General features: G+C 38.3%; 1 protein-coding gene across 1 annotated transcript in view; it reads right to left on the bottom strand.

Annotated features, from left to right (window-relative positions):
- The window catches only part of cttnbp2 (cortactin binding protein 2), a 95,099-nt gene that overhangs the window by 37,705 nt on the left and 34,393 nt on the right, over positions 1–23,001 (bottom strand). Inside the window, exon 3 of the mRNA XM_079252884.1 lies at positions 8,576–8,806. Coding sequence (XP_079109010.1) covers positions 8,576–8,806 — 231 coding nt within the window. The remainder of the gene's footprint in view (positions 1–8,575; positions 8,807–23,001) is intronic.

Raw genomic sequence — 23,001 nt, 5'->3', positions numbered from 1 at the left:
GTAAAATAATAATACACAAAAAACCTCTTTACTGCAAGCTGTACTCTGTAGTTCAGTACAGATACACTCACTAACTACTTCATTAGGCTCACATGTTCAGATCCTTAACACAAATGTCTGATCAGCCAGTCACATGGCAGCAACTCAGTACATTTAATCACATAGACATGGTAATTACAACTTGCTGGAGTTCAATCTGAGGATCATAATGAGGAAGAAATGTGATCTTAGAGAGTAGAAACATGGCGTGGGTGTTGGTCTGAGTATTTGAGAAACTGCAGCAATCACCAAGGTTTACAGAGAGTGATCTAAAAAATATTCAGACCAAAAGTCCCTTGTTGATGTCAGAGGAGAATAGGCACCCCAGTTGGAGATGGTAGGAAGTAAACAGGAAGTCAAACAACCACGGGTTCCTACTAAAATATACAGAATATCAATACACGTGTCCAACCTTAATAAATTTCTATTTCAGCTGCCGGATGATGTCCGATGGTTCGGGCTGCTGGTGGTGCAATGGTGTGGGTATATTTTCTTGGCCCACTTTGGAGCCCTTGGTATCAACTGAGCATGGTTTAAACACCACAACCTACCTGAGCATTTGCCCTTTTTTCACTTCACAAACTTTTTTCATTTACCTTGGATTTCCACTGACATTACCCAAATATAAAGAAAAAACAAAGAAAATTCCCAAACTTTCAATGAAAAAGTCCCCAAGCAGAGTGGAAGGACTTTCAGATTCCTGAGGTGTGAAATTCCTTCCATGAGTGGAATAAATCTGATTGGTGGAAGATACTTGCATTGATTGCACTTCCATTCACCACATGTTCAAGTCACAGTGCAGCTGCAAACATGGTTATTTTACTTGTCCAAACTTTATTTTTTTTTATTGCCCATAAAATGTTGTGGCTGGAGGACAAGGCCCATGGTATTATGAATGTATTTGACAAGTACAACATTTAGTGTTTCTTAAGAGTCGGAATCTTGAAATAACTGAGTGTCTGGAAAAAAGAGCTAAATACAGGACACACAGAGAAATGTTTCGCAAACTGAAACGCGAAATAAGAAGTCAAAGAACCACAAAAGAAACAGTGGGTCTGACTTCTGAACCATCAAGTGCCATCAGAAATTGGACTTAATTTTCTAAAGCTTTGCAATGGAAACACCATGCAGATTACCAGGAATTATTTTACCCTGGTAAACAAATTCCAGGAAAGAAAAATCCTGGAAATGTCAGTAGAAAACCCCCTAATGTAGCTGACCATGTCCAATTCTTTGTGACCACAGAGTAGCATCTTTTGATGGGTACTTTCAGGAGGATGATGCACCAAGTCACAAAATGTCAACAATGAGTTCACTGTACTCCAATGTCCTCCCCAGTCACCAGATATCAATCCAATTGAGCAGCTTTGGGATGCAGTAAAATGGGAGAATCTCATCATGAATATGCAGCAACTATGTGTTTCCATCATGTCAATGTGGAGTTAAATATGAGGAAAATTGTCAACACCTCATTAAATCTATGCCACCAAGAACTAAGGCTGTTTTGATGGCAAATGGGGGTCAAACCTGACACTAACAAGGGGAAAATAATGACAGGAACATGTGACTTATTCAGAAACAACCTCACCACTTAATGGCATCATTGTAGTGTTATGTCTCTTATATACAAATCACCTGAGCTCAGTCATCCCAACATTTCTCCACAACAACTGTACCTGCTGTAAAGGGCTCATTGAAATCAATCAAATTCAAGTCAATTATCTAATATTCATGCAAGAAGCTCTTTGAAATAATAATCTTCATTTCCTCAATCTCCGGACCACCACATCTGTGACTGACTCTGTCCACAACACCATCATATGCAACCCTGATTCATTCTTCCCCTGCAGACCACAGTGATCCACATTTCCATGCTGAGCCCAAATAAGTCCGAGCAAAATAGAGCACTGACAAGCCAAATGAATCAAATGAGCCAGGCAATGAAGTACAGATATTTTTATTAAACCACATAGTGGCTTGTGGAAAGAGTCCAGAGACACGGTGTCTCTGCCTATGGTTGAATTTCGATGACTTGTCACAGCTCTAGTCTCTATATCTGGAGCACCTGCTATTGTTAGCTCAGAGCGGCTTCACAGAGGGTAACGGAGCTTAACTTTGGCTCTCCACCCAATTGAGAAGCTTCTTGTCCTTTAACAAGCATCAAACCTTAGAGATTGTTAGATACCCTTCCTCCCAGCCCAAAACACAATCACCACCCCCCATCTTTAACTACCCTTCCAATCCCAAAGTCATCAGTGAGTGAAAATCACAACCAGCTGATGGAGAGGAGGGGGGACACTGGGTTCATAAGCAAGAGGGAGTGCCAGTTGTTACTCCAAAAGAGGTGCTACGACTAGCTGCTAATTGGGTGAGGATTATGTCTGTTGCCTATGGAGCAAATTTAGGGATGTTGTAAAGGTGATGACACTCTGGGAGGCACAGACTGAAACCAGCCAAGATTATTCTATCTACTCTTCTACTTTATGATCAAGACTTCTTGTTGATCTGAACGCAGGCTTTGGAAATTTAAACCTCTTGAATGAACACCTTCCTTGTCTCATACAATCTAACGGAGCACAGTTTGCTCAGACTTGTAGGCAAACACTTTGCCCGTACTGCCCTCTCCCAGAAGAGCAAAAAAACTAGAGACATTCAAGTGGAACTTATTTCTCTAGAGGTACTATTAAGGCACCTGGAGTAGCATTGGTGCTCCCTTGGTGCAGCTAAGTGAAATATTTAATAAGGCTTAAAGGAAGAGGCTTTCCAAAAAAGGTCTATTATCATACCTGCACAGCACAAAGTCACACTGGCATTATAACAAAAGAAAGCAGCTTATTCAACGTCTCAAGTGTAAGGATGAGAAGCGAAAGAGGCAAAGTAGGGGTTGGAGGGGAGACTTGAGGAAAGTTTTACATATTACTCTTGCAGCATGTTTACCAACAAAAACACATAAACAGTGTTTGTCCTTCACAGTTTTAGAAGAGGGGTGTGGATGAACGTTCCTCTGACTTCATGACTGATTTATGGAAAGGGAGAGGAAGGGAGTTGGTTGTCTTTATTATAGAAATACACTGCTCCTGCCTGCCTTCAGCTTGTCTAAGACCTCATGGATAATTCAACAGCTTACTCACAGGCGGACGGCAAGAGCAGAAATGGATGGAAGGATAAAGATAGCGCAGACAGTCCGAGTGGAGTTCACTCTACCCGGCAACCACAGGATCCCCCGATGACTCTGAGCCTTTGTCACTTGTTCTGGAGTCACTGTCCATTTTAAACGTTCTCGTCATTCCTATCTGATGGGTTTGAGCCGAGACATAGACAGGTTTGAGAATGATGCAACAATCAGTGGGGGCATGAGGATTTATTCTTTGCTACAGAGAGTAAAAATGTGTAGAGGTTACTGTCAGATATCAATCGCTTTCTGTTGTGTAGCTCAATGCAATTCAACTCAGATTCATTTGTAAGGACACTTTTTGAGACACACACCAACTCAGTCCCATCCATTGTAATCCAATTCTAATCGAATTAAAACCAATTTACAAAAGTCTATGCGATCTTCTTACCAACCAGTTCAAAGAAAATAATTTCCTAAATAGCTACGGAAACCAACAAACAGCAAAAATATTCTTTTAAATTTAACCCCTGAATAATCCTAAGTGTTTTATCAACAAAGGAAGTCAAATCTTTTGAGTTAAGCTAAAATTACTTTTTTAGACTCTCAAAATCACAGCCAGAGTATAAAACTAATGTATTTTTGAACGATTCCTTTAAAGGGGTGCTATTATAGTATTTTGAGTTTTCTGAGCTTTCTACAGTGTTACAGTGTTGAATCCTCATCAGACATGTGAACGACACTGTTTTTTATCACCTAAATGCATGCTTGAGTTTGAGTTTGAGTTCCAGCACTCTCTCTGTTCGGTTTCCATGGCGACGAAAAACCCGTCGTTTTAGAGAGTTTTTTCTACTTCGAAATACTTGTGACGTCCCGGGGGATAAGGTTCGGTGATTGGTTACCTTCTACTGGTTAACAAGGGCATGTACAAATACATCAGGCGGGTGGAAAACGTCGGATAAAATTATTTCGAACGATGGCTGGTGAGTTTACCAAAGAGAGACATCCTGCTGCATTCGTTGCTGTGGGTTGCTGTTTTCCACTTCGTTTTCAGGGTCTGATTCAGGTTCCAACATGTAGGGCTGTATGCTATGTGTTGACATTGTATTTTGTGTTTTTTATTGAGTTCATATTAGCCTAATCCTTCTGTTTATGAGACGTTACAATGACGGCGAAAGCAGTTGTGGTGCACGCTCCCGATGTAGTGCAGTGGCGGGAGGCGGGGCTTAATGTGGAAGAGTCTCAATCCACTCGTTTTGCCCACAGGCTGATCTGACAGCCAACAGAGAGGGTCAGTCTGAAGTAAATAAAGCGATTTGTGACGATAACTTGATCCATCCCAGCCCTTCTGGTCTTAGAAATAAAAATAATTTAGCCTGAAATGCACATAATAGTTCCACTTTAATAAATATCACTGAGCCAAATACTGAACTCCAAATTCCCTTCCAATGTGAACAGATAAGAGTTTTGAGTGTGTCTGAATGCCATCTATCCACAGATCCATTTTCCTCTGCTGAAGAGAGGTTGGGTCACAGGGGCAGCTGCCTAAGCAGGGAAACTCAGACTTCCCTCTCCTCGGTCTCTTCTTCAAGCTCATTCAGGTGAATCCTGAGGCGTTCACCGGACAGTCAAGAGACTTAGTCCCTCCAGCATGTCCAGGGTCTCCTCCTGGTGGGATATGTCAGGAGCACCTCACCTGGGAGGCGTCCAGGAACTATCCTGAACAGATGCGTGAGTTGCTTCATTTGGTTCCTCGGAGAAGCAGCAGCTCTATTCTGAGCGTCTCCTGGATGACTGAGCATCTCCCCCTATCTCGAAGTGAGAGCCTTGTCACCCTGCAGAGGAAACTCATTGTAATTGCAATCACATTTTTTCGGTCACTACCCACAGCTCGTGACCATGGGTAATGACAGGAACATAAACCGACCGGTAAAATGAGAGCTTCGCTTTTCGGCTGAGCTCCTTCACTACAACAGACTGATGCAGCATCCACATAACTGCAGATGATGCACTGATCTGCCTGTCAATCTCACGTTCTATCCTTCCCTCATTCATGAACAAGACTCTGAGATACGTGAAGTTCTCCAGTTGGGACAGGACCCCATCAAGAGGACCTTTAAGATTAGTTAGTTTATGTTAATATGGACAAACCTGCCTGTGAGAAAAGTCACTTGGCTGCTAAACGTTGACAAAAGAGACTAACAGTTAGCATTTATATGGGGTGGAGTATGAAAACAAAGCACACTCACCCTAGTAAGTTAGTTTTTAATTACATTTTAGGAAAAGACACACACACTACTACCAAAACCAGCTTTCCTATCAAAACAGGCAATCCCCACCTCTCCCTTCCTTTTATGTTCTGTCCAAACCTCATCAATTCACATATTTGAGAGTGTGTTAAGTTTTTTTTTCTTTTTTTTTATTATTACTCACACTCACTTACAGCATAGAAATTGAGCCATAGACATTTCAGAGATCTGACAATTTTTAACCAAACAGACAACAAATCTCTTCCACATCTGTTAATGCTTAAATGTGACTTCATCTAATATGACTGCAAAGTCACTGTTATGAAATTGAAATTATATATAAGCACAGGCCCATAAATGATAGACAATGTCAAAAGTACTGGACCAAAGTGATAAATGTTCAGTCTAATTGTCCAACACAAGCTGAGATGTTCTGAGTGAGCAGATATTGGTTTAATCCTTATTTAGAGCTTCCGTTTACTCTCGCATCCAATCATGATTATTGACTTGTGGTGATTACCTGAATTTCCTTCCAGTGCCACCACTTCAGCCAATGACACTTAACTGTGCATTATGTGTCAGTCAATTTCAATACATTAAAAGGTATAATGCATTAAAGCTAAACACAATGGGCTTGAACAAAAAGAAGACTGGATTGTTATGGCGGTGAGACATTTAGGTTCAAATGTGACAACAGTGTGTGAGTTGTTATCAGTTCACCATTTAAAGCTTATTTAACTAAAAGAGTGGGGAAGGTAAAAAGCCTGTGAACCATATTTAGCCTTATCGATGGATTGGGCATTTTAGGTGATTTTTTTAGGTAGACTACCGAGTAGGGCTGGGCGATATATCGAATATAGTCGAGATATCGTGGCTAGTCCACTGTGCGATATAGAAAATGCCTATATTCGTCATATTCGAGTATCCTGTTGTCACGCAGCTGTTTTTAGCTGTGGGTGGGGTTTTCTCACTCCTCCTCCGATGGGATGGTCCACCGCTTTACACAGACAGTTAAAGCAAGCGCACCTCATTACGTACATAACGTGAGCTACGTGCTACGTCATGAGAGGCAGCGTGTAGCCACTGTTGCCAACTTGGTGACTTTCTCGCTAAATCTGGCGACTTTTTTTTGTGAAAAGCGACAAGCGACAAATCTAGCGACGTTTACTGGAGTTATTGGAGACTTTCCTGGTGTTTTGGTGACTGACTTTAAAGTGCATATTGTAAAGTTATTGTCAGAACGAGAGTCTCTCCCTGTCCTAAAGCACTCAGTCGGCTCCGGCTGCAGCTGCAGCCAGTCAGAGGAGCAGAGAGGACACCTGCATGACTCCACCTACACAGTCACAATGAACAGCCAAATCCGCCACTGATCCCGCTCTGGATTACAGAGTGGGACGTAAATTACAAAGTTTTTCACGTCACGCAAAAACAATTAATTATATTTGATTACATTCACAGCCTCTGTCACTTACTCACTTCATCCACTGTGTGTGTGACACAAGCTAACTATTTATCTAGCTCGTCATGTCTTTAGAAAGTACAGAAAGGAGTGGGAATCAAATCCTGAATTAAAAACTGTCTGAAGTTGTTTATTGGAGACGAGACGAGGACATTCTGCCTGTATTATAAGACTGATTTCTACGCTAAACTCTGCAATGAAAAAAAATACACGACAACTCAAAAACGTATCCATAAAGCAAAGCCTTATAATAGTTCATTTGAAAAGTCCCCCCCGAGAGCACCTATTTTCATACGTTGCATTTATTACATCATGCAAAGTCACTTTATTTTGTTTTAAAATGATATGTTTCTGCCACTGCTTTAACTGTTCAATAAATACGGTTTTGATCAGTTTGCTTCGTTACAATTTCATCCCTTTGGCATAAATGTTTAAAATCAGCATATCTTGATGCAGTATGAACAATTATGTTTTAATGTGGACACAAAATCCTCTTATTGATGTGATTGTATGCACCAAAGCATTAATTCAAGGCTAAGGTAAATATCAAGATATATATTGTATATCGTGACATGCCATAAAAATATCGGGATATTACTAAAAGGTCATATCGCCCAGCCCTGATACCGAGGCTGTTCAAAATTGTTTAGTCATGGTAACATTGATGAGGAAATTACAAAAATACTGGAAATGGAAAATGAGAGTTTTATTTATTTCTTTTTGCATTGTTTTGTCATCTTGTGGGCTCTAGTGTCCCTTATTGTCCCGCAGGTAAATGAGAAAGTGGGTGAGGCAGATGTTGGAATTGAACCTGGTTTGGCTGCATTTATATGGCACATGTTATGTTATATATGCTGATCACCAGGCAACTCACGAGCGTCCAGCAACAACAAAACCAGTTATTTTCCTTGTGTTACCATCTGGAACTTTAGTAACAGTGCTGTTTTTGTTTGTTGTCTACAGTACAGGTAAACAGTCAGACAGAAACAGCTGCTTTACTTTCCACCTCCAAACCAAGGTCAAGAGGCAGGGGCGAAATGATTACTGCTTGGCTGAACTAGCAGCAAGATTTGGGGTGAACTCCCTTTGAACAGTCAGATTCCGCTGTAATTAGAAGAGCTGTGTGGTGATTATTGCTAAAGATTGTAGCAAAACATTCCCCATTTACCCACCAGTCGGACTCTTTACTTGACTTATATTACCTCTTATCAGTGCGATTACCAACTGAATAAATAAACACATGGATAACGTTTGTTTTCAGTCTGAAATATTTCAAAGGCTAAAAGGTTTTCAAAGGCCAATAGAAGTTGGAAAATAAATAATGCTTATATACATATATATACACCACCAGTCGAATGTTTTGACACACTTTCTCATTGGTTTTAATAGGAAAGTGTGTCCAAACTTTTGACTGGCAGTGTGTGTGTACATATATATATATATATATATATATATATATATATATATATATATATATATATATATATATATACATACATATATGTATTTTTTCTTTTTTTGTTTTTTTCCTAAATGTTTCCATGGAAACAATGCAGTCACTATTACATTTTGGCAGACTTTACAAGGTCTTGATTTGGTTCCCAGCTGATATCTCCTCCTCCTCCTCCTCCTCCTCCTCCTCCTCCTCCTCCTCTTCCTCTTCCTCTTCCTCCTCCTCCTCCTCCTCCTCCTCCTCCTCCTCCTCCCACGTCTTACCCTCTTCTGGCGGCTCTCGGCTGCAGCTAGCTGTGCTGACATGCGCTCCTGCATCTTCCTGCAGTGCGCCATGACAGCTTCCAAGACTGAGATGGGGCTGGACCCCAACGGTCGCCGTTCTTTGTCCCCACCAGGGACCCTGCACTCAAAATCCCTCTGAAGTGCCAGGAAGGGGTCTGTCAGGCTGTAGTGGCCATATCGCTCCTGAAGAAACACCTCCTTTCTCTGAGCCTGTTGAGGGAAAAAAAGAGATTTAGCTAATGGGTTTACACCATCAGGATGAAGATGATTCTGACTTCATTTTGGTCTAAAGTGGATCGGTGATTATAACAATGCTACTTTTCCACGCTTCTGTTATTTTACAAATATGATACTTCACACATAAACTCAACCTTTTTTTTTTTTTTTTTTTTTTTCTGGGCAACTTCACTTCATGCCCCAGCCTGGTTATCTGCATCTGCTCTTAGGCTCGCTTTGCTCTTAGCTTCCCTCTGAACCACAGAGGTTCAAAAAAAGGGAAGCTTGGTCGATGAGGCCAAGCTGTGGCCTCTGAACCACCAGCACCCATCCCTGACTGCTGTGAGCCCGATCGCCTGTCTGACTCCACAAGCACACCACACCAGCAGCTCTCAGGTTACACTGACAGAAGGAGATGAAGATGGAGGCAGAGGGTTTAATAACAGCAGAGTTGCTACCTAATGTGACATAATTGTAGGATTACATTACAGAATAAAAAAAGAAGTTAGTTACAATTACAGAAAGGAAATTGATAATTTAAAATCTGAACATTGCTTATTATATGGGAGTAAACATATGGAGAATACATTGTTTGCTGCTTATAGTGAGGAACCTCCATCGCTATGTATTAAACCAAAAAGGGGAAAAAAATAACCACATGATAGAAATAAAAAAAAAAGAACCGTTTGAAGATGAAATTAAATTAAATTGATGATCCTCAGCTCACCGTGACCTTCCACCATAACTGGAAAATTCCTCAACTCCACAGCTGCAGCCTCTGATGTTTATCATTCATCTTATGAATTTGACTTCCAAGAGAATGTAAACAGAATACTGACTGCTCCAGCAAACGAATCAGGCCGATGGGATAGTACATTTCTGTATGAATGCAGTATGGCAGTAATAAAAAAAACAAATAGATAAAAAAGTAAATAAAACAGGAACTTTGAATCTGTCATTTAGCTAGCATTCCTATTGCTGTTATCTACACTGAATTGTGCTCATGTCCAGGACTTAACACTAAAGGGCAAAGATAAATTTAAAAAAAAAATCAGACCTGTTTCTAACATAGCAGGAGTCTTACACTAAGCGCAACATAATCTTCAAAAGGATGATGTGCCAAACTGGTTGAGCACAGCCTCTTATACAGAGACCACCGCCCCTGAAGTAGTCAGAGCAGGTTTAAATCCCGACTATGGGCACGCTGCTGCTAGTCACTCTTTTCCTTTCTAATAAAGGTCTCAGAGCCAAAAAGGCTACTTTCTTAGAGCTGACCATGAGAGTGACAGTAAGTTGCTTTATATGTGTACAACATTGTTGTGGATAACAAACAAAATTTATTAACTTTATTATTTTCTACCACAAAACACTTAAATAAAAGAAATTAAATGTGAAAAAAATCACCATGATCACTAAATTTAGAAAAAAAAACAAAACAAAAAAAAAAAACACTAATAACCACAACAACCTTTGCTAAACCTTTCTGAAAAGTTGCCTTAAAATCATGTGTGGTTGGAACAATCACAAAAAACACAATGAAATCCTGAGGGGGTTGACTTGTATTTCTTTGTGTGTTTATCTTGATAAGTGTTATATAAATAAAAATGTTACTTTTACTTTACTGTTCATAACTAATCTTAAGGCTCCATGGTACACATGTGTTGTACAAAGTACTGTGCTCTTTAAAAGTCAAATTTCACAAATAATAAGTCCTAAAAAATGTTTAAAGTAAATATCATCAATTTGTTGACCATTTCATATGAAAACTTTCTCAGACTGAGCTGATTTTGTATTTTTTGAAGAGGTGAAGGACAAAGAGTTGTGCATTTACATTAAGTTGCTGATGATTTTCTTTTTTTACTCTGAAACACATATAAAAAATTGAAAAGGCTTCAGCAGGACTGGCTGCTGCACAGTATGTGATGGTTTCATCAGGGTAGAAATGAAACTAACTAATATAATCTCATAAATCTCATAAAGAATCCTCCCTCTAAACAGCCTGAAAACCATCCAATTTACTGAAAAACCTTAGTTATCAGAAAGCAACGCCTAAGAGACAAAACTTGAGTTGACCCTAAATGTTATGACATTTTACTGTAATTATACTTTGCTGGCTATTGTTTGTCTGAACCATCTTCTTGCAACAGGAGCTATGTCCATCCTTTAATCATTCTAGCTGCAACTAAATGACCATTCATAGCAATGCGGTCCAATAACACCCAACGAAACCTGCCAGGCTACAGTACAGCAGCTGCACGGAGTCCAAACAACCCTACTTAAATAGACTTTCCCGTTGAAAGTAGAGATGAGAGACAGATGAACAGACAATAAGGATGAGATGCTTTGCCAAAGAAGGAGACCCAAATAGAAACTCCAACATGCAAACAATGAAGGCAGAGCACGGCAATTAATGGTGAATCCCAAGAAGGCTCAGTTCTCCATACTGATGGCCAATATAAACACACTGCTGAGGAAAAGGTAGGTGTGTGTGAGGTGAGGGACCACTGAGAAAAAACAAAAAAACAAACTTCAGATAATATGGTCTGGATAAACCAAACAGAGGGAAATTAAATTTAAAAGGTATATTTTCCTCTTAATTTCTTCATAATAAACACTGCAAATTACTATTCCCCTTTTGAGTATTTGAAAGTTATGTTCAAACAAAGTCAAAAAAATAAAAATGAGTGGAAAATGTTTTTATGGGTTACTTTAATTCAAGTTTGTGCCTGAACATTGTTTGTTCTTGAAAAGGAAAGTTTGGGGTAAAACAGCAATTTGACTGAAAATCCTAAAACTGAGCCAATACAGCAACTAATAACATCAAGACGTAAACACATTGATCACAACAAACATGTCTGCCTATCAACAAGTGCATTATGGATTCACTTATATCAACACTTCTACTTATAATCCTCCTTTAAATGGTTGTTGTCCCTCTGACGCTGTAATATCCATCTACAGTAAACGCACCATCTGAACGGTCCAAAGGAAACTCAGTGTAGAGCTCTGGAGTAAATAATCAGGAGCAAAGCAGTGCCATCTTTACCTCCCAGGATCTTAATGTAAATATTTACACTCAAACTGAGTCCTCTGGTCTGCCAACAGACAGCTGTTCTTAACTTCCACACAAAACACATTTTACACTCCAAGTCCAGACTTGTGGTTAATGAAGTGTACTTCTCAAAGTCCAGATTAAATATCAGTTGCTGATCATAAGTCTTTCTTTTTTTTAACTTCTGCTTTGTCACTGCCAATGAAGCTCAAGTATGCAAAAATGAGATCTAAAGGTAAAACTACACTCAGCAGCCACTTTATCAGGTTTTCTTTGCTTGAACTGGGTTAAGTTCCTTTTTCCTTTCAGAACTGTCCTATTATTGGTGGCCCGTTCCAGACTTTCTGCTACATGTAAATTATGGTGACGCAACGCCACAGCTTTACTGGGATGTAGACAGAGGGGATGTTTCAGGAACAGGTCAGGTGGTTACACATGAACAAATCAAGTAAAAAAGGCTGGAAGCTCGTGCACAACAACGAAAAATCTGACAATAAAAGAATGAAATGTGACAGCTTATGGGTTTCTGTCACCCATGTGATTCAAGGTTGAACGTGTTGTGTGTTTAGAGATGCTATTCTCCAAACCTTGGTTAGAACCAGTGCTTATTTGACTTCCTGTTGCCTTTCTATTATCTCCAACCAGTCTAACCATTCTCAACCAACAACCATGCCATGTTCAAACTCCCTTAAATTGCCATTTCTTCTTCATCGTGATGCTCAGTTTTAATTTCATCAGGCCATCTTCCCCATATGAACACATATGACTAAATGTATTAATTTGCTTCCATATGACTGGCTGATTAGATATTGTGTCAATCAATTGAACGTCTGTAAAGTGGATGGTGAAATTACTACAAATACAGAGCCACACACATGCTTCCTGGTTTGGCAGCTCAGGGTCAAAGGTTGCACCATTACAGAGTCAGGGATCAGACCAATGGTGCTAAGTCCTTAGAGAACTCATCAGCTGCTGCATGTTGAGCTCCCCGGAGGCTCTATTGATTCTATAGACCCAATGCTGGTCATTAGGGGGCTGCTATAAACTCCAGTGGGCTGGATCATACTCACTTTTTGTTATGTTCATTATCTTTCACTTCCAGATTTGTTATTTACAGTAACAAATTAGCCTTGAAAACTGAAAAAAAAAAAACCTGCAAGCTGCTGTTTTTATTTAGAAAACAAATCTAGACTTGCTTGGTAATATTTTTTGGTTGTATTTTTTTCTTTGTTAATCAAAAGTTTTTATTGGGCAGTGTACTTAAAATGTATTTTTTTAACTGTAAAAACATGAATTTACTTAACTGTGATGAAAATAACCTACATTGTTAGAATTTATTTATTTTTAAACTAAATTGGGATTTTGTGCATTAAAAGGACTTGAAACGTCCTCTAAGGAGTAAAACCAGGTTTTATTTTTAGTGATGCAGCCAGTTCTCTTCAGGTGAAAAAAAGGCAGACTTGACTTTTCCAGAGCTTTGGAGAAAATGTGGCTGCAAAAGGATAGATTGGTGATTGTGCAGTATAAAAGTAGCACTGGGTTTTATTCTTTACCTGCTGATTCTCAGCTGGCGAAAACTCAAATTGTAGCACTGGCAATTTGCAGCAACACTTCGACAGCTGCATCAGCCGGCTGCGAGTCGCCTCAGCTGGTCGAAGCCTGTGGAATTGGTTGGCACAAGCCAGCGTAGCAGTGCTAAACTGATGCGGTTCAGAACCACCTTGTTCTTCCACCGCTATGGTGTAGGTGCTTTGTGAATATGTACCATCTTTCCATCTTGCTTGTGGCCTGAGCTGCAGTCTGCTATTCAATAACACCTGCATGTGTGTATATTCACATGCCCACTCTCCAACCCCTGATACACCCCAGATCTCACACAGCGGTTTATGGCATTTTTCCAAATTTGGCAGTGGGAGGAGTTACACAAAAATTAGAGGCGTACCTACACTTCAATTTCAGGCTACTGGCATAAAGAGGTCAGATTCACTTTCTTTTCCTTTCACCATGACATTAAAAAGAAATGCTTACTGCTATGTCGGTGAATTTACTCACAAGTACTTCACTCTAAATCTTTAAAGAATGAATTTAAATAGTCTGGACAGACAGGCTTATTGGACATGTCAGTGAACGTTGTGTTATGATCAGTGTAGCATTACTATAAGAAGTTTAGAGAAGATTTGGAGATACTCAGTATGTTGCAATCTGTCTCATCAAATGTTGTGCATTTGACCCCTGGACACCATTATCACAAATCCGTTAGAAATTTCTTTGTGACTTTTTAAAATGGTATTTATTTCTATCAAATTTATTTGATTTATTTATTGTTCACTAATTATTATCTATATATTTCTTTTAGTTAAATATTTGCTATAAATAGTTTAAAGAGGCATTACATAACTTACTGACCAGATAACTCTGCGTCCTGGACTTGTTTGATGACACAGTGACATCTATCGTGTGGTTTCTTAGAACAGCTGTTTTCCAGCAGCGTCCCAATAAAACTTCTACATGTAACTTTCTACAAATTTAACTTCCAGGATGTGACACAATGCTGCAGCAGAATTTTGCTTTGTAGAATAGTAAGGAACCGGCTGTTCTGAACATGCAATGTCACTGATTCAGCAAAGAAACACAAGAAGATTAAAAGAGAGAAAGGGACAAAACAAGTCATTGTAAGATCTTTTTTTTACTGGCTGGAGAGAGCTAACAGCTCAGGTAGGATGCAAGATGGATGCCGAAATTTACTTATTTGCATATTTATTCTAATTCTCACGGTGGAAACCCATTCCCTGCCATTTGCCATGTTTTATTCACCCAGTGACAGTATCTAATACATGTATTATTTTCTCTGTGTACAAAACATACTGCATTCAATTGCACTTAGGAATCTGAAATACACTAAAGGTCAGTTTAAACTTGTCAGATTTTATTTGCCTAAACTTGGAGTGGCACTTTGGGGCGGCCAGTCGGAGCATGAAAGCAACAATGCCCCCACCAGGTAAGGGTGGGCCAGAGTTCCTAGATCTTAGTTCCTGAAACTAAAACTCTAATTTACTGGAAAAATTAGGGTAAAATTTCAGTAAGATCCAAACCTAACTGAATGCTCCAACAATCTCAGTGCAACAAGGTTTAAATATGAAGTTTAGCCTGTAGTTTGAAGGAAGAGGGAGAATGATTACACACGTGTAACTGTACAGTATTTACAACTCCAGCAGAGGACTCTGAGTGAGACATCAGTATTATTAGCATCAACCTTTACAGGCATGCTGGACACAGTGGGTGAGAGGGTTCATGGAACACAGCAAGAAAAGAAGAGGTTGCTTAAGCAGAGAAGCAGAGATGGATTACAGGAAGAGTAAATAGACACTCAAAACAAATGAAAAAGAGACTGTTACAGGGCCAAAGAAAGACCTTCTCAAGACAGACAAAAAGGCTACTTAAAACTTTACAGAGTATAGAAAGAAGAAGTGTTTGACTCTATTCATCAGCTGCCAGCTCACAATTCAGTCCCAACAAGGCAATACGTCAACACGCTGAACAGGCGATCTGCTCATGTCCGGAAAAGCAAACAAGCCCACATTAGACTGAGAGAGATGGGTGTGCTTCAGAAGCCCTTCATTCAAATGTCTGACATTTGGTGTGCTGCTTAGCTGCCTATCCAGTGCTAGGATGAGTAAGGAACAGGTTGGGTTAAAAATGTATGAAGGGATAGAGGGAACCAAGCATGAGGAAAGCTGATGAAGCAACACGCAAATACCCCTCCCTCCAAAGAAAAAGACAGGACAAGAGAAATGAAAAAGGTTTTTTTTTTGGATGTCTGGATGGGTATCTGTAATTTAATAAAGAGAAAAGAAGCAGGTCCTGATAAGATGGTTTTGACGTTGGGGTCTACATGTCTTAAAGAGGTCTGATTTCCCCAACACTAACTTATGGCTTCAACCTTTCTTTGTGTGAAAAGGACACACATTAACCCAGAAATCTAATTGGACTTTCAAGATTACCGTTTCTAAGTACCTTTTACACTCCTGCTATGCTTACTTATCATTTTTGTCAGTATGTTGAATTGAAAGAGGGAGAATTAATCTGCCTTTCCTGTCAGCCGCTGCACTGCCTGTTTTGTCTGCAAAGAGGCTTGTCAATACATTGACTTGTCCCTTTCTGGTTTTTATTTCAGCCACATGGGGTCGGATCAGGACAGCTGAACCCTGTTCAGGCCAACATCAACTTTCAAGCTGCAACAGCGCCATTTCTCATCGTTTTGAGCAGTTTGTTACCTATACAATGGCCGAGAGCAGAACTTAACTCTTAATAAAGTACATAGTTATTTTTCTCCTTATTATCCTTTTTGTTGAGGGTTTTGTTACAATCTAAAATGATTATGAAATGGCAATTACAATCACATTGTATATTTATTAGATAGTACAACTGGAAACACTAAATTAACAATATTATGGACGATAAATAGAAAAAAAGTCTAATCACAATAGCATCAAACCAAAAGCGTTCCCATAGCTTAGAACCCAAGAGCCTAGCACCCCACAGAAGGCTGCCATGTTGCATCGCCATCTCTGAGTAGCATAGCTGAAAAGGGAGAAACTTGTTAGCCATTCATGTTATAGCTGGGAATCCTTGTGTTTTGACCATCCATACTCTTTGCCCCGCAAGAAGCAGAAAAAAACAGCCTAGAAAAGAAAAAGAAGTAATACCTGGGAGAAAAAGAGTCTACATTGTTCTAACAATTACTAGATGGAGACAATTCACGAAGCAGAGGGACAAAACTGATGCAAAGGTTGTATCAGTTGAGTGGACAGGTAAGCTATTCAATCTAACAGTGAAGTTCATTTTTGGCATTACGTTAGAAATAGAACAACTAATTTATCCTCCCATTGGAGTCAGATAATTCACTGTTACTTGCTATACAAAATGGTAGAGATGCTAATTTGTTAGTTAGCCTACAATGGATAAGCTCTGTTGCAGCAGTTTTAGCTGTTACTGTTTATAGAAATCATACCAGCAGGTGGCAGTGCACTGCTTTTAGTCGCATTTTCTGAGTTTTTCCTCTTGTTTCCTAATTTATTTTCACAGCTCTGTCAAGGAGGGTTGGGTTTGATGTCTACTCACACAATTCCACACAATGACAATGGCTATTAACAGTAGATAATACATAGGGGGCATGCCTGTAACTTTTTGGCATCAAGAACAAAACTCTTTTGTATTGTTCTATACGTCATCACCTGACTGGACACTCCGATTTGTGCAAGATGTCAGCTTTTTGACATATGTGACTATGAGGTTTCAGAAGTGTTAAAATAGCTAACTTAGATGGCACCAACAAGAACTAAACGGTTGTTTGCATTCTCACACAATGAGGCTTTAAAGGCTTAAGATCAAATCTGTCCCCATGAATCATTTAAGACTGAATTTACTCCCATTTACCTTGTGTGCAACAGCTAAAAACAGAGTACTACTTTATCCGTAAGCAGATGATTTACCTAATCTTCATTAAAGTTAAGACCCCTGTAAAAAAAAAAAGTCCCTCAGAATGAAGCTAGTGGGTAGAAGAGCTGTGACGACATGCTCTCGTCCCGATTTTTTATTTTACAATTGTGAAGCAAAAAATCCTGATATTTGATTTTATGATTCCATTTTCCGCCCTGCGATGGACTGGCGAGCTGTCCAGGGTGTACCCTGCCTGTCGCCCAAAGCCAGCTGGGATAGGCTCCAGCTTCTCCGCAACCCTGAATTGGAATAAGCGGTTCAGAAAATGAAGATGAAGAGATTCCATTTTCCCAACCCTACTGAGTAGTGGCGGTAAAAAAAAGAAAAAGCATCTAGTTTCATGCAGAAATTTGGAATATCACAAGCTCAACAAGTGAAATATCTCTAGGGGTGTGAAAGCCCACAAAACATTGCAAATCCAGGGCATCAAACATCATGATGGATCCCACCCACCCTGCCCATTAAGTGTCCACTCTCCTCCCCTCAGGTAGAAGTGCAGCCTCAAAACTAGAACACACTGGAAAACATACAAAAAAAAAATCCTCTGGTTCTGGTGCCCTTTATGCATGTGTTTAAATGACAAAATACAACTAAAAGGTAGATTAACATAAAAATATATGATATAATTGAACATAATGTAATTACGCAACTTTGCCTTTGCTATAAATAGGAAAAGAAAATGATATAGCTATATTTTATAGAAGATTTATATGATATAATTATGAATATATATTATTTTATAAATATTTTACAGAGTACATTAAAAATCATAAATCATGATGAATTCTAAATATCACTAATAAACAAAGAAAGTATTATTGCATATGTCTGGAGAGGTAAAATACTGTATTTACAAAACTGTTGCACTGTTTTTTATTAAACCATGCAAGAAATATTTAAATTAAATGTTGTTAGAACGTGTAGAAGCACAACAATACAAGTGTATTTGAAAGTTACTTTTTAAATTGAAACAATCTTAAATAATCTACAAACCAGTTGTTTGTAGTGTGCAAATAAACATATAGACTTATATTACATCAATATGAAGCTGTAAGAATCTGTAAATAAAAAAAATGTTAAAAAAAAAAAGGTGAACGAAAAAAAAAGGGGGTAAGTTTGCTGTTTGGTGCATTGTTTTTTAAAGATTTCTGAAAGTATTTGTCGACAACTATGGAGATATATCTAAACTGCACACTTCTCAGACACTGCAATTTAAACTCAGTCATTATAGAGGAGCAAGAAAGCCCAATCTGCTGTGCCTGTCGACTCCTGGGAGTTTATTCATACAGCAAGTTTTCATTTTCACCATTTAATTGCAAGAAATGTAAAACGTTCAGCAACTATTATGTTGTATTTATCAGCACCTGATACCAATGTGTTGCACAGGTGGCATCAGTTTACCAACAGGTAGGAAAAGGGAGAAACACACCTCATCATTACAAGGCTCTGACTGGGTGCTGCTCTGACGTTTGATGCTAAAGGAATGCACAAATAAGACATACGCCTTGCCAAAAGTTTCTGTGGGAAAAACTTTTCCGAAAATAAGCTAAATAGATCTCCAGTCCGGAATCTAAAACTAGCATATCATAAGTGTAGTACAACATTCACACTCATTTGAGAGCGAAGATGGTCAATAACTAGCTTTGCCACCAGACAAACTACTTTAGGTGTTAGACAAGCTAGTAGTGGACATCATGCAAAAAACAATAACTAAAGACATTTTTCCATTGGTTCAGTTTAATGTTTTCATAGTTTGAAAGAGTTTGTTGATCCTGAGTTTACGTCCTATCAAGAGAAGAAGAGTGAAGAATGGATGATGCTGTAAGCTTAACACTCAGGGAGTGTAGAAAAGCTGTCTCACCACAGATTTATAAACAGATATTACAACAGAATACTTTGTTTCACATGTCATGACATACTCAGCTGGAAATTACACAGTGATGCTCCACAGACCAAAGTCCGGGCAGCCACAAACCGCTGAGGACCTAACAAATGTGCTTTCCACAGTCACTGAACACTGGGACTAAATGAAAAAATATATAAATATATATATATATATATATATATATATATATACATATATATACATACATATATATATATATATATACATACATATATATATATATATATACATACATATATATATATATATATATATATATATATATATATATATATATATACATACATATATATATATATATATATATATATATATATATATATATATATATATATATATACATACATATATATATATATATATATATATATATATATATATATATATATATATATATATATATATATATATATATATATATATATATATATATATATATATATATATGTATAATTAACCACAATGTACAATATATGTAGCGGAATAGCCTCTACAATATATATATATATATATATATATATATATATATATATATATATATATATATATATATATATAATTAACCACAATGTACAATATTATTACCATCTCTGTATCATCAGATTTTCAGAAGACTTTGAAACAAATTTAACCCTCCGACATCGCTTGCATGACAAATGCACACAAACACACTCTGTACATTCTAAAGAGCAGCGTTATGATGAATGGCGGTTTCAGAGCTCTGCGCACGACAGAAAACTTGGGACATCTTCTGACCTCCAGTCATCAACAGCTGGACTGTGTCAGAGGATCAATATGTCCAAAACAATTTGATCTGACAGTGAAACAGATAACTGTTAAAGGCAGGAGGAGTCCTGGACAGGAGAGCTATGGATGGAGGAGGAGAGGGAGGAGGAAGAGGAGGAGGAGGCAATGCAGTATAAATTAGATTTAGATAAAAGGAATGAGTGGATGGTCAGAGGGAGAAAGAGGGATAAACTGATTTTTTAAGCGACTGTCAGAAAGATGAGAGATGGACGAATCCATGGAGACAGAAGAGAAGGATGAAAGACGATGAGAAACGGGATAGAGTCAGCAGAACAGACGAACGCTGCCCACTCACACACAGCTTCGACCTTACGCAACATGCTGATGGTTCAAAGGGACACGGAGCCCGAGGGACATCTTTTTCTTTACCATCAATAAAGTCCTGCAAAGCAGAAATTAAGGTTCAACCTTTTTTCTTCAATGAAATAATTTTTTTATTAAATACTTTCATTTTAATTAATAAAATCTAACAAGAAAAACTGAAACAAATATGAAAATAAAACATTCTATAAATAATTGCAAATTCTAAAATAAAATACATAAAATGAATAATATGAACAATAAAATTTAGAGTAAATATAAATACTAAAATATTTAATCTTTTCTCTAAAAGAAAATATCAAATATCAACAAAATCTCAAATTAATTAAGAATAATAAAATATAACAAAATAGAATAAATTTAAAATGAAAAATAAAATCTCTTAATAAAATACAGGATATTCAATAACAAAACAAATCTAATCTCAAATCTAATATAAAAAAAAAAAAAGATAAAAAATAAAATATAAAACTGAATAAAAAAAATCTAATGAAATAAAATAATCCCTCCTACTTGCTTCACCTCTCTAACAGTGCTTCAAGTTGTCTTCTCTAAAATTACATGCGACACTCCAGAATGAACTTGTTGCCACATAAACGCCATATTATCCCTGAAAAGAAAAAAAAAAAAAACCAAAACCAAATTCATGATCAACTTCCACTTTATTCAAGTCAGCGGGAATTAATCCAAAATCCATCACTCATTCATCTGACTGTGTTCCTGTGGTGAAGATGGGGGTGGAGTACAGAAGACGGTCAGTCGGCTTGCGAACCCCCCCTCCAGCATGGATGCAGTCAGCAAAGGCAGCGAGATGACATTCCACTGACAGCGATGAGGAACCAGGCCATTCTTATATAACCAGCCTCAACAGTGGAGAGACTGCAACAGCAACAGAAATGATTGGCTCCTGGTTTACCCCCCCACCCACCAATGTGTAGTGTGATTCAGCTTCAGAGGTCAGCAGCACATGTGACATGAGGTGACTCCAACTGTCACGTGAAGCAGAAAAGGTGTGTTCATCAGTGCCTGGTGGAGAAAACATGTCATTTAAGTGACATGAGAGCTGTCACACTGACTGCTGCACAACACAAACACAAACTATTTCCATCAAGTGTTGCCAGGCAGACTTGAGACCGACAGCAGCCTAAAATAGTGATTTTCCCACTTAGTTGCAGCTTTCTTCACTCATGTTTAATGAGCCCGGCTGACAGCCTCAATGAAAGTTTGATGACGCCCCAGATACAGTTTGCCCACTCGCACACACTGTAAATCACAGAAATCCCCAAGACAACACATGAGAGAACAAACAGACACAGCAGACCAACAACACACACACTATACAAACCCACACCCCCACAGCTTGCATAGGAGTTATCTGTGATGCGAAATGAAGTAGCTTACAGTCTAAAGATAAGTAATCCTCATGTGAACGGACACAGAGACCCACTTTGTGCAGTCATGTGACGCTTCATCACTGCACACCAATACGTTGCCATCTTTGCTACACACAGTAACGTGAAAATCAAGGAGCTCCAGACCATGTTGCTCTGAATCTTCCTCCAACTCTCTGACACACATAAAAACACACAGCGGACTAAAAAACAACAGTAAACGGGATAGCTCCGAGCCTCCTGGATACACTGGATATCAACTACTAAGATGGAGCTTGAGAGGAATTTAAAACCTGTGATGAAATTTAGATTTTCAGAAGTTATTTTTCACAGCAAAGAGGATTGATTTGACTTTCTCTCATGAGAGTCTGAGTGCCGTTTCAGGGGCTTTTCCACCCTTGAGTTAGTCCAGAGTTTTTGGGGGATTCAAGTTTAAGTAATGCATCTGGTCTTCTTTCATTTATTTTATTTTGAACAGAATAACTGCAGTAAAATCTGACTTTTTATCCATGAAAAATTTATTCAAGTCCACATTTTTCACAGAAGTCATATGTGTTTTTTATTTAAATATATTTTAAACAGTTAAACAAATAAAACTAAGAGTTAAAGGCTAGTGTCTGTTTAATTTTGCCTTCTTCTACACTAACCTTGGCCATATTTACATGAGAGTTTTTCATTCTGAAAAAAAGTTAATCCATTATTAAAAGAGAAGAGAAATGGACACGTAAACATCTACTTCTAAATGAAAATGACAATTTGGAATTAAACTTAATTTCAAATTAAGTGCCTGGTTTATTCCCATTTTTGTCATGGTGTGATGTTTCTTGTTGTCTCTTTAGTTCCGGGTTTCTTGTTTTATGAGGTAACTTTGTTCCCTTAGGTCACACAAGGAATAAGGAATTAAAAAAATAAAACAAAATGAATAAATAGTACATAAAACCAAGAATTAAAACCAAACTATAACACACTGACCAGAAGCAGTCTCACGCTGGCTTAAAGGCCAAGGAATAAAAATGGGTTTTAAGATAGGTTGTAAAAATGGACAGTAAAGATACTTGTCTAATGTGGAGGAGAAACTCATTCCACAGTTTTGGACAGGCAAATGAAAAAGCTCTGAGCTTCCGTTTGGACCTCAGTACATCCAGGATGTACATCTGATATGTTGTCTTTGTTTTACTGGAATTAAAATATAGGGCTGTGACGATATGTTTTT

Source organism: Telmatherina bonti, assembly GCF_933228915.1.
Source record: "Telmatherina bonti genome assembly, chromosome: 2".
Classification (NCBI taxonomy): Eukaryota; Metazoa; Chordata; class Actinopteri; order Atheriniformes; family Telmatherinidae; genus Telmatherina; species Telmatherina bonti.
This window is presented reverse-complemented; position numbering and strand designations above follow the sequence as displayed.